This window comes from Eurytemora carolleeae, unplaced genomic scaffold, assembly GCF_000591075.1.
Source record: "Eurytemora carolleeae unplaced genomic scaffold, Eaff_2.0 scaffold315, whole genome shotgun sequence".
Taxonomy (NCBI): domain Eukaryota; kingdom Metazoa; phylum Arthropoda; class Copepoda; order Calanoida; family Temoridae; genus Eurytemora; species Eurytemora carolleeae.
The window spans coordinates 98,705-118,468 of NW_019396843.1; the positions used below are offsets into that span (position 1 = coordinate 98,705).

A 19,764-nucleotide genomic window follows, 5' to 3' on the forward strand; every position below is an offset into this window, starting at 1 on the left:
CTATTTTCTGTAATGTAATATAAATTTAGTCAGCTGAACAAATGGAAACAACTTTCAATCACTATATGTCACTTAAATTTGTACTCAAGTTCTTGTAAAGTCAGGGAGAGGGGGGAATGCATTGTATGAGGGGGGGGGGATTAACTAGCATATTTTTGAGATCAAATGTTATTGGCTTACTTTTTCCATTTTATCAAGGCAATCTCAGTGTAAGGTTCGAGTTGTATACTGGAGTCCAACCTTGAGTTAACAACATTTACATAAATATGAGGGGCTCTGCCCTTCAGAAAGACCCTACTAATCCCAGGTTTGATATCACAAGTTGTGTTGGACGGATTACGGGTAACAAGAACAAAATTAGATTCAAGAGCAACACTAATAGGAACATTGTTAATTTTGCACTTTATTCTATCCACAGCTCCCGGTGCTAATACTAGGTGATCCACACCAATAGCTATTCGAGAAATTAACTTGGATCTTAGTTTTGGCTTGTGAACAGGGGAGGAATCACTGGGTTTGAGATTTCTAAAGAAAGTATCAAGATCTCCTCTTTTAGTAGTGTACAAGTTGGTTGGAATCTTTTCCACTGCTTTCTCTAGCTGTTCCTCATTTTCAACTATTGAAGGTTTTCTTTGACCAAAAACAGAATCAATTTTTTCTATGATTGAATGGAAGCATTCTAGATCAATTTCAGTCCATTTCTCAACATCTTGAATGGGAGAGAGTCTGACCCAAGCTAGAGGGAAGAACTCCTTAATAAAGGTAAATACATGATGAATAGAGATGAGATGGGACATAAGTGTATATTCATCAAAGCTCTGGTTACACAAGGCACAGTGGTATAATGCTTGCTCCGATCCCTGCAGAACCTCAAACAAATAATCAAGCCCCAGCAGTTGGCATCCTCGAAATTGATCAAGCATCTCCTGAATCACCGGTCTGTTCATAAAAAGTCTCTCTTCAACACCAGCAATGACTTGAAACTGTTTCATGTTGTTCTTGTGCTTCACAGAATACACATGATCCTTAAACAAATATTACTAGACTTAATTTTCATTTTACGGTAGATAAATGTAATGTGAACTTACTTGTAGAGTATACTTATCCAGAATAAGAGTATCACAAATGGTGCAAGTAAACACTCCACTGACTTTGTCCAAGACCTACAAGAATTTGAATAAAAAACAGAGTCCTCATCTTTGGACTTGTTCTTTTGCTCTAGTGGCTCTAGTTCAAATTCAGATAGTTAAAAAACTTCAAGAAACTCTGTAAATAAACATGAGTCAAATTTAGATATTCCAATTTTTCTTATGTGAATTAATTAAAAATTTTCTAAGTCTTAAAAACAAATGAAAGCTAAATTTTAGCCTCATGTCAAGTAAAACCTATCAAAAAGAAAATATTTAATTTCAGAAAACATCTTTTGTTTAAAAAAGGTATTAGTATGACAAATACATTTTTATTTAATATTTATTTTTAAGTATAATTTAAACAACTTTCTTGCACCAAAATCCAAGTTCATTATTTACAAGCCAAATGTAGTTCATGATGAAAATTTAAAAAGAAATTCTTAAATGAGTTCCAAGACCTTAAAAATTGCATTGTGCAATGTGCATGTACTTCAGTTACCGCATGATCTTTTATCATATCATAATAACTTGAAAATAACAAGCAATCAGGAGAAAATATGTTACTTTCACTTGCGAAAATTAAAAAAAAACTTTTATGAACTTAAAAAGCTAAAGTTATCATTATATTGGAGGCAAACATATTTAACCCGGTTTTACTTTACTTACCCTGGTAGGTCTAGACTCCTGGTTCTGTCCAACCCTCATTAACAGTGCAGGAAGCTTTAAACCAAATGGTATTTTTGGTTTAGGCTGAGCAGTGAAGTATGGAAACTTTGTCTCAACTTCAAAAGATCTGGCAAATGTTTTCTCTGATAAAATGTTTTCCCAAATTCTGTTGCATCTCCTCTCATGCTTCTCAAGAGCTTTGGCAGCAGAAAAAGATCGCTTAATGTGATGCCTAGGTTCAGGTACTGGAGTTTTAAGTCTCTCACTACTGGGTTTATGGTGAATTTTAACCAGAGCAATAGAAGAATTGACTGGAAGAGTCGCCCTTTCAGTTCTTTGGTTTTTAACTATAACTTTAACACATGGTAAGGAAGTGTTGGTTTGTTTGCATGTACTGTTAGTAACAGTGCACACCTGAGGTTCAATGTTGTAACAATTATTGAAATATTTAAACTCTTCATTATTAGTTATGTCAACTTGCATTTTTAACAGAGTTTTGGGGTCAAATTCATCACTCTGAAGGAAGAGAGTTAATGTTCGCTCACTACCAGAATCAATTTCAATTTTCTCGTTGGTGACACCTCTCAGAATTTTATCAAGAATGTTCAGCTTAGCAGCAGAATCTCCTTTTTGTGTTGAAACCACTGAACAAATATCTTTGTCAAGTTTCAACATCATCGACTCATACGGGTCTACATTACTCGCAGATTCCCTTTTGCCAGCTTTCTCATCCTTCATCACCGAATTGGGAATTGGAGACACGGATTTAAACAAGTCCTCGACATAGAACTCATTCATGACGCTCATGGCATGCCCAATGATGCCATTTTTAGGAAGAAGGTTTTCATAACCCTTGCTCCTAGGGATGAACTCCAGCCAGACATTTCTCTTAATCTGTACCGTCATTTCATCCTTAAGTAAACTAAACTTAGATTCATATTCTGGTAATAGTTTAATCTTAACAAGACAGAATTTATAGTTCATATCTGTGGATCCAATCTCAGCGAAACCGCAGACATGATTCTCCTCGTAGCGGGTAAAGTCCTTCTTCTTGACAAGAATGGGCATGAGCCCTGCATCTTGACGGTCTGGTGGCTCCATTATAAAGTTCTGGGATACTTCAGCTTCCTATTCAGTGCAAGAAGTTAACATCCACTACATTGTATTTAAGCAATAGTTCATTTTAGGTTAATTAAATCCCCCCCCTTTCGCTGTATATTTTCTATCCCAATCCCCCCAACCAACTCCTATGAATTTTTTTTCAAAAGTAGAGATTTTAAAGGTGTTTATTTGCTGAATTGTTGTGAAAAAAATTATTTTTAGGGGGAAATAAATAAATTTTCGGTTAAAAAGTACTGAAACATGCCTTTCAATTCACAATTTTTCATTTTCCCCAATATTTTCAAAAACCATTTAGCCCCCCCACCCCCCAGGGGGGGGGCGGTTAATTCTTCAAAATTATACCCCCCTTATTCCCGAGTGATATTCTCTAATTTCTTAATATCCAGGAAAATGGAAATATAAATAAACAGGAGAGAATAAAATGGGACTGCTTTCTAAGCATGTAATTGTAGGGTAGGAAAAACTCCTCACGGGGTTAATAGGCGGGGGGGGGGGGGGGTGAGGTTGTTGACTGGTTCCTGTGTTTGATGCGCCTGACAAATACCGAGTACATCTCCCGGACTTATGTTTACTTGGAACTCTGTATCGTTCATCACACTAGACAAAATTAATAATGAAAGTAGAAGGATGAAATCCCCGAAGGAGGATAATAAACTCCGACGCTAATGATTTGATAATTTTTAATACCCTTTTTGGGGGATTTCATCCTCTACAATATTTTATTTTGATTCTCAGTTGTGTTGCAAGTTTTTTATACTTAAGTGACAAGATGAAGTGACATGTCCAATTCAAATTAAGACCTCTGCTTGAGAAAAAATTATCATTGGTTTTCTATTTTCAATTGCGTTTCTTTGTAAAAGTGACTTGTGAATTTAAGTACCAGAGATAAGAAAAGAATTTAAAAGAATTTTTTATCTTTTCCAGAGGAATAAAGACTTCGCCTTCCACTTTGTTAATTCGAATTGCTTTAAATTAAGATTCACTTGAAATTAAGTCACCAGTCCCTTTCAAAAAAGTTATTTTTCTTTTCCCAGTTGTCGGAAGTAATTGGAAAAATTCTCTAACGTATCAAAATTCACGCTTCACAATTACATTTTTAAAAGTGTTTGAGTAATATTTAGTGTACTGAAGAATTGAATACTAGGTACCTGACAAATACATAGTTGTGCTTGAATACAGGGGTAACCTTCTTCACTATACATTTGGTACCAAGGCTAGCCAGTAGCTTAAAATCTACAAACCCTGAACAGATTTGTTTTGTCTACTAGCACGAAAATGATTAAGTGAAAACTTAACAGGGAACAAACTGTAAACTTTACAGTTTACCGTTAAAAAACTGTACACTGTTAATTGAACCCCCTGTACACTGTACATTGAACACCCTGTCACTGTAATTTGAACACCCCTGTACACTGTACAGTTAACATACTGCCCTGTACACTGTACATTGAACACCCTGTCACTGTAATTTGAACACCCCTGTACACTGTACAGTTAACATACTGTACACTTTACAGTGAAGACATATTACTCTGTACAAACTGTACACTGTAATGTATACTGTTCAGAGCCTGTAACTTAGTCAGGACCAGGTGTCTTAAGAGTTGCTCAGATCACTAAAATTCATAATTCCGGGACCAGATCTAATGAATAACATGAAGAAGTTGACCCGCATAGATGTAGTTAAACCACTTCTTTTGTGTGCTGGTTCAAGATAAAGAGAAGTGGTTCAACCACGTCAATGGGGTTCAACCAGGTCTATGCGGTTAACTGGGCTATGCAGGGATTTTTTAAATAATGAAATAGGTGGAAAAAACAAGATAAAATACAACCCAGGAATGCTATGTGTGTAGTGTAGAACTTACCGTGAGAGATCTGGAAAGGGAAAGGAAGATGTCGAACGAACTTAATATCCTCGTATTCTCCAGCAATCCTGATGTAAAACAGTTATTTCAGAGACTGTATACGTAATTTTAAAGTGACCAGTGGCATGGCATGTCCGATTTACAACGGTGCCCTTAAAAGCTTGGTTTGACCAAGAATGATGGGGATATCCATGTTTCCAACTTTAAAATGGATTATTTTCATTCTGGTTTCTCTTTATCTGCGACTTGTAGATTTTTGCTACAGATACAAAGAAGGAAATTGTCCGAATTTAACATTGTTCGCAACACAATACGATATCTTCCACATAATTGATCAAATAAAGGTTTGTGAATCGGACATGCCAATCTATAAATAAAGGGTTACTTGAAAAAGTTAAATAACCAGAGCTGAAAACTTTAGAATGGTGGATATCGGGATTAAGGCTTAATCCACTCTTTTTCCTAATCTGCAGATTAAATATTGCTTGTTCTCCACTCATTTTTAATCTCCAGATTAATTATCCGATCAGGATTAAGGATATCCCATTCAAAAGTTCCCATCTCAGAACAAAAAGAAAATGTTTATCCCTCATGGACACTGTATGTAGTGAACCCACCTCCTTTAAATAAAAAGTCGGTTAGGTTGCCCTCCCCCCCGTGTGTCCACCCCCGGGTCCTTCACCTCACGTAAAAATTTAAAATTTAAAAAAAAATATTATGTACCGAGCAAGAAATGTGATGGATTCAGCTTCTAGAATTGTGTGCTGGGACTCACTGCGCAGGATATACATTGGGCACAATCCACATCTAAACAATATCATTATCATCCGCATGCTTTCACCAGATTTCTGGTTAAATAATTTGAGAACTCGGGACCCCCCCCCCCCACACCCCACTAAGATTGCTATTTGTAAGGTAAGGTTGAGATAGATAAATAGTCACTGAGATTGCTATTTTGTAAGGTTAGATTGAGATAGATAAATAGTCACTGAGATTGCTATTTTGTCAAGGTAGTAATGCAAGGAAGTTAATTCAGAGGTGTACGCATCTTTTGTACTGCAGTGTACTGTCTATGGGCGGTAATGTAAACACACGAATGTTGAGCATGACGGGGGATTCATTTTTCACATAAAAAAATCAATGAAATATTCTGGTCATAGGAAACTATTATGTGAATTATCAAAAATATCAAAATTTAATGCTTTTAATCTCCTCGGATACTAAACGAACACTGATGCATCTATTCTTGTTTACAAATTCCGCCCAAAGAGAACTGGTTTCAATATGTACGCAGAGTATACGCAACTGCAATTAACTTTCCTTGCATTACAACCTTGTATTTTGTAAGGTTATTTTGAGATTGATAAATAGTCACTAAGGTTGCTATTTTGTAAGGTTAGATTGGTATGCTGAAAGTGTTAGAAAATTAGAAATTCAACTTCAACTATGAACAGAAAATAGATTTCTCCTCAACTTCTAGTCCACGACCAATATTAAAAATACAAATATTAAACGTTGTGCATCAATTTTCTCAGAGGGCATCGTTGAACATTCAGCCTGACCTAACTTTGAAAGCCGCACGGTAAAAACTGGTAGTTTCATCATATTTCAAAATTGTGTGCTATTGCCTTGCATTTGTTACAAAATGAAAAGTTTTCTAAACCTATCTTAACATTTTTTTTAATTCACGGAGTTTTAATTGCAAAACGATATACAAGATACTGAGAATTATTGTATGTTGTTTTAGTTTGTTTTATAACATTATGCAACGTTTTTACTTTGGCATCTTAAAGTTTATTAACATTTATTATTTATTACATTACTAGAAATTCAAGGCGCTTCGCGCCCTTCTTTCTAGACTTTTAGGGCGCTTCGTGCCCATCTTCTATTTAAATTGTGAACATGTTCTATTTTGTTTACATTTAAAAACAAAGAAAATTTTTTTGCGGATTTAAAAAAAAATTCGCGGATTTTCAAGAATTTAATTTTTTTTACAAAATTAAAAACCTTTAAAACACATTTTTTTTTATCATTCATAAACCTTCCCTGTGGTCACGTGATGTCCCACACAAAATTTGGACCCGATCGGTTCAGCCGTTTTGACGTTTATTGGATACAAACAGACAGACAGACAAACAGACAAGCCAAATTTATATTTAGACTAGAAATTCAAGGCGCTTCGCGCCCATCTTCTAAATTAATTGTGAACATGTTCTCTTTGTGTACATCGTAAAACAAAACAAAAATAATTCGCGGATTTTCACAAAAAATTTTGTGGATTTTCAAAATTTTCAAAAATTTAATGAAGATCGAATTTTGATGGAGACAAATATTCAAAATTTCAATCATTCATAAGCCTTCCTTGGGGTCCCTAGATGTCCCACAAAAAATTTGGGCCCGATCGGTTCAGCCGTTTTGACGTTTATTGGATACAAACAAACAGACAAACCAAATTTATATAAAGATTACATTATTAACATTTTAAAAGGCTTCAGAAGAATCTGAGAGGTTTCATGATATTTCAAAATGGCTCTTAAGGTTTTCTTTTACTTTGACACACATATTTTTTAAGGATAAAGAGAGGATTTGTTTAATCGTTTCAGTTTTTACCTTAAAGCAGGACTAAACATTAGATTCCATTTAATCCAAGTTATTTCTTTAAAATTTACTGAATTTTTTTAACAAAGCAGAATTTTAAAATTTTTTGTCAAATTTTTTTTCAGTTTTTGGTTAATATTTTTCCCCTTGGATCCGGATCCGTGGATTCGCATATTTTTGCGGTTCCGGATCCGGATCCAGGAAGTTAAAATCTTGCGGATCCAACGGATTCAGATCCTAAGCACTAGATGTACACAAAGAGAACATGTTCACAATTAATTTAGAAGATGGGCGCGAAGCGCCTTGAATTTCTAGTGATTAAAAAGAGACTAAAAAACGCTGCACCTTGCACATGACTATTTGAAACTAGTTTCTATCTTTCTATCTATTATGACTCCCCAATTACACAAGTGTTACCAGGTTAACCACCCCTCCCGGCACAGAGTTAGCATGACATGTGCAATGATACTGTTATGCCCGAGTGGCAGTAGCCGAAGCCGTGAAGCCCCAACTATCGTGGCCTGTATCTACAGCCTAAGGTTGATTAAGAATGAAGTTTAACCTGGATAAAGTAGAACTAGAGCAAATACAGGTTTCACTAGCTGGTTCCTCTATACTCAACAATTCATTCATCTAAAATAGTTACAATATCTCTCAGGGAAATCATTTTCAAAGCTAGGAAATCATTTTGACGCTAACGGGAAAAACATGAAAGTTAAAAGTTCCCAAGACAAATCAAAATAAAAAATTCTCAGCTTTTGATAACAATAAATTGGGGGTTTATTGGAGATCTTGTATTAAAAAAAAATGTAGAATCGGTCATGAAAAGCAAGGAGTATGGTATACAATGGAGAACGAATCGACCCGGCACGCCCTACCATATGATTATACATGCTTTGCAGACGGAACTCCATTAAAAAAAAATTTAAAGATCGTCTTATAATTTTTTTAGAGTTTTTTTTACTATACCATGTTAATTAAAACCAATTTTTATATCATGCATAATACGTTAGTATTGCCAATATTTTTGCACCCCAAAAAATGAATTTGTTAGGCGTTATTCAGCCTACTTATTCCCCTGAACAATGTATACAATAACCCATCCTGAATACATGAATGCGGCATTTGTAAATCAGGTAAAAATTATATACAAATGGATTACCATCTGCAAAGCATGTATATAATCAAATGGTAGGGCGTGTCGGGTCGATTCCTTCGCCATTGTATTCCATACTTCTTGATGAAAAGCCTGCAGCATACTTAAGATCACATGTTTTGATGAAGTAGAAATTTAGAAGGGAGTATGTTGCAAAATGATGCTTTACCTCTGATTTGATATTATCTGTGTTCCATGGTACTGGATCCTCTTCTGCTACAATATCCATATACGAACTAGTCATACCCTACAACACAAGTCAAGTATTTTATATATATACTTTCCTTGCATTACAACCTTGTATTTTGTAAGGTTATTTTGAGATTGATAAATAGTCACTAAGGTTGCTATTTTGTAAGGTTAGATTGGTATGAGGATCCATCTTTCACATAAAAAATCAATGAAATATTCTGGTCATAGGGAACTATTATGTGAATTATTAAATTTATCCAAATTTAATGCTTTGAACCTTCTTGGATACTAAACGAACACAAATGCATCTATTCTTGTTTCAATTCTGCCCAGAGAGAACTGGTTTCAACGTACGCAGAGTATACACAACTGCAATTAACTTTCCTTGCATTATAACCTTGCGGCAAACTCAGGTTCCCGGAAGCCCCATTCTCCCAGGTTTGTTTATGAAATGAAATGAAAGATAGATCGTGGAAGACCCCCAACGTGGGATCCCCAGACCGACTATCTATCTATGAATAATATAAAGGACAAAACCTCGGTGGATACTACAGGTGACCCTAGGCGTGCATAAATTGCGTATCGAGAGGGCCGGGTAAGCTCTGTTGGAAGAAATAAACTAGGGACCAGCAAGTACCATGCAGCAATGCTCTTTAAATAATTTTTAAAAAGTTTCAAATAATATCCCTTAAAAATGTGCTGAAATTCGAAACCGAGTAAAAATTCTTTTTTTCTAACTTTGAACCATTTTTTTCTTAAAATGCAATCAGCAACAAAAAGCTAAGAAAATTACCAGAAAAAATGAACACGAAACCTGTTCTTAATGTCAAATTATAAAAATTTTATTTAATCTCAATTTTAAACATTTGCCTAAGAACAGTTCGATTTAAATAAAAAATGCGGGGATTTACCAACAGCTTCCAAGTTTCATTAGTTTATAAAACAATTTGATAGTCCACAATTAAAGCAGACAAATCTGGGAACCGGAAATCTGAATTTTTAAAATTTAACAATACCATTTAATGTTAGATAACATTATAAATTTGCTCAATAATAACCGAATTGGTCATTCTCTACAGTTACAAGAGAAACAGTTAAATAATCTATTAAATAAATTATGAGTTCCATATTTCTACCTGTAGCTCAGTTTCAGCATCAATAATGTCCTCCACCTTTATTCTCTTCTCGTTCTAGATCATCATTTTTTCATTTAATTACTTTCTGGCGTATATCTTAAGATATGGAATTAAAGGGGGAGAAAGGAAGGGGAAAGAAAAGGAAAAGTAAGGGAAGGAAGGAAGGAAAGAAAGGAAGGGGGGAAGAGTTGGGAAGGGGGAAGGAGAGGATATCCAGAAAATTTTATTTTAAGACGATTTTAAGACGATTTTTCCTTCATTGTTGCTCAGATACAGGTGTAAAGGTGACCGTTGTGAATCGGACAACCCCCCTCTTAATTAGTGGTTACTTGAAATTACTTGAAATTACGTTAAATAACGTTAAATAACGTTAAATAATGTTAAAAATTATTAAAGCGAATGAAAGTAATGATTTCCTGAAACTTGTCAGCTGCGTAGATCTCCAGGGATCGTTTAAATCTTTCCTGAGATTTTATTTGATCTTCATCCGAGGCAGGTAATCCTTTCTCAACCAGCTTAACCCTAAACATAATCCTTTCCCAACCAGCTTAACCCTAAACATAATCCTTTCTCAACCAGCTTAACCCTAAACATAATCCAGTCACATCTAGCTTAACCCTAAACATAATCTATTCACATCTAGCTTAACCCTAAACATAATCCATTCACAATTAGCTTAACCCTAAACATAATCCATTCACAACTAGCTTAACCCTAGACATAATCTATTCACAACTAGCTTAACCCTAAACATAATCCTTTCTCAACCAGCTTAACCCTAAACATAATCCTTTCTCAACCAGCTTAACCCTAAACTAAATCCTTTCTCAACCAGCTTAACCCTAAACATAATCCATTCACAACTAGTTTAACCCTAAACATAATCCATTCACAACTAGTTTAACCCTAAACATAATCCCTTGTCGAGCATCCTTACCATAACATAATCCACTCTCAACAAACTAAACCCTGCTAAAAGAATCCCCCCTTCACCCTATTCCTCCGCCCTACAGGAAGGAGAACAAGAATAATGATAATTTTCATGGTTTGACAGTGAAAAGCAAACATTTGTTCCAACAAAAAAAACTTTTATTAAATCTTAAATAATTGTATTTTTAGATATGATTTACATAACAAGAACCTAAAACGGTTCAAAGGATTTCCCAAATGGAAAAAAACTATATATAGAACTCAATCATGTTGTTAACGATAAACCTACCGTCTAGCAACCTTGCCGTGCTCTGAATCTGTTTTCAGAGTAAACTCTACCAGATCTCCAGACTCGGCCCCACACTTCACATCCAACCTGAATATGTAAACAGTGCAGTACAGAGGTTAGCGTTCGTATCAAAACAATGAAAACAAATATTCTAGTTAAATTATTTCTAAAAAGCTTTCTTCAATCTACAAGTTTACCAGTAAACAAAGATAAACATTTAAATGCCAGCGTGTTTTGTTTTTATTTTTAAGTGTATCTTTATTGAAGTAGATAGATGTCTTCATTGTATTGATATATACGACGAAGACTAAAGTATCATCAAATTAAGGTCGTAACATTTTTTAGCGATAAAATTGCCCCCAGATCTTTTAACTAGCTGTATGTGTCTGAAAAACTTAAATCTCCTTTCTATTTGCAAAATATAAATAAACAAATAAATAAAAGATCAACCATCATTCCGTGGAAATCAAAATGCCTTTGCTAAAATAAAAATTGTGTACACATCATGCCAGTAACCTATAGTCTTAATGAAGACGGAGTAACAAAAGCGAAAACAAATAAATAAAATATAAAACCTGAAGATAACTATATAATACAAAAAGACATTTAGGATCAGAACGTATTTTACTTTATGACACCAAATCCTAAGTGAAATTCGCTTCCCAGCGTGAAGAAAAATTTAACATTGCTAAACTCAATGAAATAATTCTTTATTCACGTTTTCCCCCTCGTTCATGTTGTTGTTGTAGCCAAAGAAAAATAGTAGAGTATGTGAACATGAAAATTGGTTGTGAAGTTCCTTTGGCAACGAACTAAGAAGTTTGTTACATCTGTCTCATGGACCCGCATACTTCATGGAACCTACTTAATTATCACATCACCCTGGCCTATTTTAGTGTTGGTAGGTTTGGATGTTATCTCATTCAAAGACTGTTATTTAATACCGCCGATCGGAGTGCTAGGAGCAAGCAAGATGTTCATTTCCAGATTGAATTTAAGATGCAATCTCAGTGCCGTGGCTAGTGACGCTACTCACTAAGCCACTGAACTCCCACATCGTATCCTACCTTGACACATAAGCTTTCTTCATCTCGTCCCCGTCCCAGCATTCAATATACCCCTGGCCAGGGTCTTCTAGTTCCCAGTGTAGTTTACCGAAGAAAGGTCCCTCAAAGGTATCATCGGACCAGTATCCTACACAATATTAAGAGTTAAACATCAAAGCAGCGGTATTTGGGGAAAATGAAAAATTGGACTTTGACCAAAAAAATGGCATGAATATAATCATTTACTTCCCCCTTTTCAGTTTTAAAATTGAGGACATTTTCGATGCTACGGGGAAAATGAAAAACTGATTCACCCAATTACATTTTTTTTCTCGTATTTTCCCCCCAAAAATTAATTCAGTTTTTCTAATTCAGCAATAAAATTTGATAAAATGATTTCGGGGAATTTTTTTTTCTAGAATGGGGGGGAATTAAAATATTTATCAGTTTTTGATTTGGAAATGTATGATGACGTTCATTTGGAACAGATTTTCATTGATATTTAAAGGGAGTGACCGTCAATGTATTGTGGATGAACTGAGAATGTAGTATTGTGGACATATTTGTTTGGATTCATTTGAGACATATGAAACGTTTCTAAGACGTATATTTACTGAGTTTGAGTGCAAAGTCGACGTCCAAAACCATAAATTTGGGTGGGTACGTTTTCGGAATCGGGGTTCTTTCAATTATTAAATAACGACGACGACGAAAAATAAAGCAATAACTATACAGTATACTAATTGAATTTTTAGGAACATATTTCTCAAAAGAAATCTGTCAATAAATAAATTATTTCGTTTTCATCATTATAATGAATTTCTTATTTTCTATGATTTTGTTCGCAGATTTCTTCAAATTCTTTTAATGTTGTCTTTTCAATAAAAATCCCAGAAAGTCTGCAGAAAATCTTTGTGAATAATGAGAGATTATAAAAACTAATAATTGAATAAGATTACTTATTTAAGAGTTAATTTTTATTTTCTCAACCTGTTCCTAAACAACTACTTAGTTTACTGTAGAATTTTGTTTAATTTTTTGTCGTCGTTATTTGATAATTTTAAAAAACCGATTTTGAAAAAGTACCCACCCAAATTCATGATTTAAAACATCGACTTTGCGCTCAAACACATTACTACATTACTACATATTCAGTTCAACCACCATACATTGCCAGTCACTCCCTTCAAATCGAACACTTGCTGCAGAAGTTTTGACCCCCGAAAAATAACTTGATTTGGAATTGTATGACGTTCAATTTGAAAGGATTTGTATTGATATTTAAAGGGAGTGACCGGCAATGTATTGTGTATGAACTGAGAATGTGGTATTGTGAACATATTTTTCAGGATTCATTTGAGACATATAAAACGTTACTACGACGTATATTTACTGAGTTTGAGTGCAAAGTCGACGTTCAAAATCATAATGGATGGGTACATTTTCGGAATCAGGGTTCATTTAATTATTAAATAACGACGACGACGAAAAATAAATCAAAAATTATACAGTATACTATTTAGATTTTTAGGAACATATTTCTCAACAGAAGTCTGTCAATATATCAATGTTAGAGTTAGTTATTTCGTTTCAATCATTACATTGAATTTCTTTTTTTCTATAAATTTTTTCGCAGAATTCTACATATTCTTTAAATGTCGTCTTTTCAATAAAAATCCCAGAAAATCTTTGTGAATAATGAGAGATTATAGAAACTAATAATTGAATAAAATTAATTATTTAAGAGTTAATTTTTATTTTCTCAACCTGTTCCTGAACAACTCATTAGTTAACTGTAGAATTTTGTTTTCATTTTTTGTCCTTGTTATTTAATAATGAAAAAACCCGATTTTGAAAAAGTACCCACCCAAGTTCATGATTTAAAACATCGACTTTGCGCTCAAACTCAGTAAATATACGTCGTACAAACATTTTACATGTCTAATCCTAAAAAAAAATTTACACCTTACTACATATTCACTATTCAGTTCAACCACCATACATTGCCAGTCACTCCCTTCAAATCGAACACTTGCTGCAGAAGTTTTGCTTTCAGAGAACTTTAAACCACCAGTGTTCAAGAATACCCCCCCCCTTTTCCGGCCCAATGTTTCAATGCTATGGGGGAACAAATAAAAATGGGATAACCGGAAAGTTTTTCAATCTTTTTATTACGTTTAACAACAAAAAAACTTATCCAGCATCTGGTGAGTGAAAAAAATAATTTTCAACAGGGGGGGGAGATATTTTTTAGAAAATATGTACCCCTGCATAATATGCAGTGCATATATTTCTTCTCACAGAGATAAGTTGAAACCCAACCTGAGCTCTGGTGTTCAGTTCTAACTGATGAGGGAGTATTAGGAAGTGTATAGGGGCGGGGGGAAAATCCTTCTAACACCTCCCCATCCTCATCCTCCCCCTCCTCACCGGGATCCTTCTCCTCCTCTTCTCCTTCTACCACGCCCTTCTCACTCTTCACGGAAACTTCTTCCTTTAAGGCAGTCGGGGGAAGAATTGTTTCCTGAGATAATGAAATAATTGATTCTTGAATTTTAAAAAATTAAAGAAAAAAAGTTTTAAAAATAATTTTTAAAAAGAAAAAAAATTCATTCTACCTTATCCTTTCCAACCGATGAATTGAGAGCAAACTCCGGGAATGATTCCAAGGTTGGGAAGAACCCCAAGGTCTCCGATGTAAAGCTGTTGAACCCTGATGTCTGGGAGGTGATAACCCCTGAAGTCTCCGTTTTAATGCTTGGCAACCCTGATCCCAGTTCAGAATATTCTTCATCCTTAATCATTGAAACAGAGAATAAGGAGTATTTCTAACGTTTAACAAATTCTTAAAGGGATTGTTAATTAAATATTGTTAGAAAAGGAAAAGGAAAAGAATGTTATTGACGGGTGAGAGAAATAAAGGAAAAGGAAAAGAATGTTATTGACGGGTGAGAGAAATATAAAAAGTGAAAAATATAATTTTTTTGTAAATTTGGAACTCAATATGAAACTAATGTTTTCAAAGATGACACACCATATTTTGTCTCAGCGCACGACAATTTCAAGATGAGGACTAATACAGAATACAATGTTTACTGTCTAGTCTTGGGCGGATTGATTTTGGTACCAAGATTATCACCCTGGCCTGGTGGAATGCCAACACCAAATTTTCCAATAACATCCAAAAAAAATTATTGGCAACATGAGAGCTTTTTCGAAAAAAAAATATCTAATGTATGAAAACAAAAAAAACTCTACGAAATATGTTGATTGTTTATCAGGTGTAAGTCAAGCTCCTCAATACCTTTTCAATTTAATGTATTTTTCATATTGTTTGATTTATGAGCATTTGACAAAGAGCGACTCATGTCAAATTTTTAAACAAAAACCATTTCTGTCTATCATTTCTGTAATTTTAACGAATCCCTGTGAAATTAAACTTTCTCAATTCATTGTTACAAGCCGGATACTTTCATACCAATATTAATATAATTTTGAGAACCTTTTTGGTCGCACTATTAACGTTTTTGATTATATTTTTTTCTTAATTTTATTATTTTTCACAGATTTTTTTATGGTAAATCTGATGATAATCTAACCCCTACCTGGCAGGGAGTTTCTGTTTTGATTATAACAGGAAGACGAGGTAAAGAAACATCGACACAGTCAATATATTCAGGAATACTCCTGTCCTCATCCTATGCATAAAGGGGTATATATTTCATTAAAAAAATTATCTCCACCCTCAAACCCCGTCTCCTCTATAAAAAATTTGTTATGCTTTCCTCCAGTCGTACAGGGATGTTTTTAGGGTTTGTTCGGTGGCTAAATTAAGAAAAATAAATGAAAGTTTAAAAAAGAGGAGAAAAAATTTCAACTTTTCCCCAAAACTTCCGAAGAAAAAAATTCATAAGATATGGTAATGAAAAAAAAACTCGAGACTCCTTTTTTTCTTTTTTAATGTGAAATCAAGCTTACATCACACGTTTACAAGATAATCATTTTCACCTTGATGAATTTATGAGGAAAGGAAGAAAATGAATATTTTATTGGAAAATTAAAAATATATATTTTAATATTTATATTTACCTCCTTTTCCCTGTCCTTATATTTAGTTCCACCGTCAATGAAATCTTGTACAAGCTCACGCATCTTAATTAATTCAAGGATCCACAATTTTATAGAGCATTATTATTTATTATTATTATCATCATTGTTATCATTAAACCAAATGTCAATGTATGATGTCCTGTAGGCTATATTACGTTGAGCTTCAGGGTTGAGCTCCTCACCACTCCCCCAATTCAACTTAAATGGGCGGAGTTATATTAAGTCTTCTTCTATTATTGGAAACATTTTCTTTCCATATGTACCGGATACTTTCCATATGTATTGGATGCTTTCCATATGTACCGGATACTTTCCATATGTACCGGATACTTTCCATATGTATTGGATACTTTCCATATGTACCGGATACTTTCCATATGTATTGGATACTTTCCATATGTACCGGATACTTTCCATGTGTATTGGATAATTTCCTTATGTACCGGATATTTTCAATATGTACCGGACACTTTCCATATGTACCGGATACCTTCCATATGTACCGGATACTTTCCATATGTACCGAATACTTTCCATATGTAACGAATACTTTCCATATGTACCGGATACTTTTCATATATATGTACCGGATACTTTCCATATATATGTACCGGATACTTTCCATATATATGTACCGGATACTTTCCATATATATGTACCGGATACTTTCCATATGTAACGGATACTTATTGAGAAAAAAGAATCAGGATCCAGATCCTCAAGATTTCTTTCCTGAAGGTTAATTTTTTTCATTGAACAAAGAAACATCGCACTTATGTTCATACCTTTGTCTCTTACACCGAACTTTACAGTTTTTTAAAGAATTCTTTTCTTTTGGAAGTTTGCAGATTTTTTAGAGGCGGTTTAGTAGATAATGCTCCCCATTTTTATCATTTTAAAGATTTCAGTCTACTTAGCTTTGATCTATACCAACATTAATTATCGATACATATTTAAGGGACTTTATATGCAAAGATGGCAATTCCCGATTCACAACGATAACCTTGACACTTTTATCTAATCAATAATGTAGAAGATATTGTCATTTTTTCGGGTTAAAAAGTTTTTAATCTGATAATTCAGCCTATACATATGTTTTCCTGTGGTAGAAATTCTCAAGTTCCCTTTGTAGAGAAATTACGATTAAAAATATATTTTCAGTTTACTCAAAATATAACCATTGAGATCTAATTCATACTTAATACATCACTTTTACGGGATCCATTTTGAATCGGGCATTGCCATCTTTACATGGAGGGTCACTTGAAATTGCGCTTACAGTCTCTTTAATTAAGAAAATTATTTCATTCCTAATCTTCATACAAGAATAAACGTTAACCTTAAACCTACCTCTAGAGCCGGTGATAGTTTATCTAGAGAGAGTGGAGAACTACATTGTGAAGTAGATTGAAACCAACACAGCTTCTTGTTCAACTGAAAAAAACATTCTATAAGTTCTATTATGGAGTGTTCGCAGATATTTGCGGACTATAAATAGTTAGATTCTACAACAATTTATATTCGATGATGATATACGATCTGAGTGTAAGACACAGGCTTATTATAAGACTCAAAAAAAGAGAGGGTAAAATAATGACCCCGAAAGAAGGGTAAGAATTAGAGAGGTGTAAATTAGTTGTTGAGACTGGTATTTTTGCCCCAACCCCCCTTTCAGTACAATATTTATTCCCCAAATCCACAACTTAAAAAACAGGTATATTTTACAGGTTACTGAAGCCCGCGCAAACAACAGAGAAGTTTGCTCCGGCACGGAGGGAGGAGGGGCCGAGCCCCACTTGAAAAGAATTTTTTAGGATCTTAGTAGTATAATGGAGCGTTTTGGTGCCCTAAAAAGGTGAACTTCAAAGTCCCCCCCCTGAGTTTTTTTAAGCATTTCTGATACTGGTTTTTTTTAATTTTCCCCCTTCTTTCTTCCCCCTTTCTCTTCCCCTTCCCCTTCCCTCTTGCCCATTTTCCTTTCCCTTTCCCTTTTCCCTTTCCTCCTCCCTTTTCATTTTCCCCTTCCCTTCATTTAGACGGGGAAAAAGTTACTCTCAAAAGAGGATCTTAAAAACGCCTCCAAAGAAGAGGGGGTAAGTATTTAATGATGACTCCTAAAAGAGGGAGTAAATATCCTCGCAGAAGAGAGGGGGGGAGGAGAATATATAATGACTCAATTTGGAGGACTAGGAAAAGGGGGGTAATTAACGACTCACAGAAGAGGGGGGAGAAATATAAATATTTAGAGGACCAGGAAAAGGAAAAAATGATGACACGAAAAAGGAGGAAATATTTCCATGAACAAATCTGCTCTCACCATTAACTTTTTGTACGCACAGGGTCTGCATAGACATTTCCGACAGCACGGCAATTCAGTTGCATTCTTTAACAAGGCGGAACATTCGGGACACTTCAGTAATTCTGGTATTTCATGTGGGGCTGCCGCCATTTTATCTGTAAATATACAAAATGTAAATAAATATATTAACCGTCAGAATACACTTGAAAACATGACTAGAATTAGTTTCTAAATCGTACAGTGGTGACCTGAAAACTATTTAATAATTTTTGCCAAGAATAAGACTGAGTTGTGCTAATTTTTTCTGTTTTTAAATCTCGAATACACAAAATAAAGGATATAAACGATGCTCTATTCTATTAAGAATTTTGACGTTTGTAATAAAGAAAATCTGAAAAGTCTTTAGTTGTGCCATAAAATTCTCATAACATTTGTTGATTGCATGCAAGAACGGAAAAAGACGCCAATCATTTTCTGGTTACCATTGTAACGGAGTATTTCAATAACAAAATTTAAGAGCATAACTGCGTCCGTTTATTTGGCAGCTGGGAAAGTTCCGTTTTCAAAAATCATAACAAATTGTAACAAACTGTAACAAATGACTAGATAGTTTGTTTTTGCAAATTGCATAAGCATAAATGAGATTTCTTATGATATGACATTTTAGACTTATTTTTTTAAATAAAATGATTATAAATAAAGACGCAAAGATTAACATAGAAGAAGAGAAAAGTCATGATAAGAAAATGAAAGAAATGGACATGAAGTCAAATGTAATCAAAGAATAAGGATGAAATTCTCATGGATAAGTTTAAATCAAGGGATACAAGAGAAACAGGTAAACCTAAAAATGTCAATTAAACTAGAAGAAATTGGGTTAGAACAGGAACAGAACAGTGATACATAAATTTAACATGGCACGAACAGAAATGCTAAGATAAAACAGAATATAAGAAACAGTTTGACATAAATAACAGGAAAAGAGGAGGGAAACAAGAAGGAAATATATAGGGAAACAAGGAAAGAACAAGGGAAGGAAAATTTTGGAGAACAGAGAGGTTCTGAATAAACAGAGAGGTTCAGAATAAACAGAGAGGTTCAGAATAAAACAGGAATACAGTAAGAAAAGAACTTGGTAGCTTGAATAAGAGAAAAACAAGGCGAAGATGAACTAGGAGAAAAGAAGTCTCCAAGATATTCTACTCCTACTCGGCAAACAGCAAAG

At 34.3% G+C, this 19,764-nt stretch overlaps 1 protein-coding gene across 1 annotated transcript; it reads right to left on the bottom strand.

Moving 5' to 3' along the window:
* Nucleotides 1-3: 3 nt before the first annotated feature.
* LOC111709302 (uncharacterized) lies at nt 4-19,704 on the bottom strand. The gene is made up of 21 exons (XM_023482933.1): nt 19,384-19,704; nt 19,022-19,186; nt 18,558-18,767; nt 17,591-17,674; nt 16,220-16,282; nt 15,736-15,828; nt 14,749-14,925; nt 14,453-14,654; nt 12,152-12,278; nt 11,085-11,171; nt 10,282-10,387; nt 9,866-9,919; nt 8,707-8,784; nt 7,944-8,014; nt 5,507-5,590; nt 4,784-4,851; nt 4,067-4,160; nt 3,437-3,515; nt 1,797-2,924; nt 1,089-1,163; nt 4-1,025 (listed from the first exon to the last, which is right to left on the bottom strand). Exons 3-21 carry the CDS (start codon nt 18,687-18,689, stop codon nt 177-179), a joined length of 3,651 nt encoding a protein of 1,216 aa, XP_023338701.1. The 5' UTR covers nt 18,690-18,767; nt 19,022-19,186; nt 19,384-19,704; the 3' UTR covers nt 4-176.
* Nucleotides 19,705-19,764: the final 60 nt, after the last annotated feature.

What these genes read in the sequence shown, in the direction of transcription:
- LOC111709302 (XM_023482933.1), bottom strand. Translation starts at nt 18,689, where the DNA reads ATGGCGGCAGCCCCACATGAAATACCAGAATTACTGAAGTGTCCCGAA. An exon ending in CATCGGTTGGAAAGGATAAG is followed by an intron (nt 14,655 to 14,748) that starts GTAGAATGAATT and finishes TCATTATCTCAG; the next exon opens with GAAACAATTCTTCCCCCGAC. An exon ending in CCCTTTCCAGATCTCTCACG is followed by an intron (nt 4,161 to 4,783) that starts GTAAGTTCTACA and finishes AAATCTGTTCAG; the next exon opens with GGTTTGTAGATTTTAAGCTA.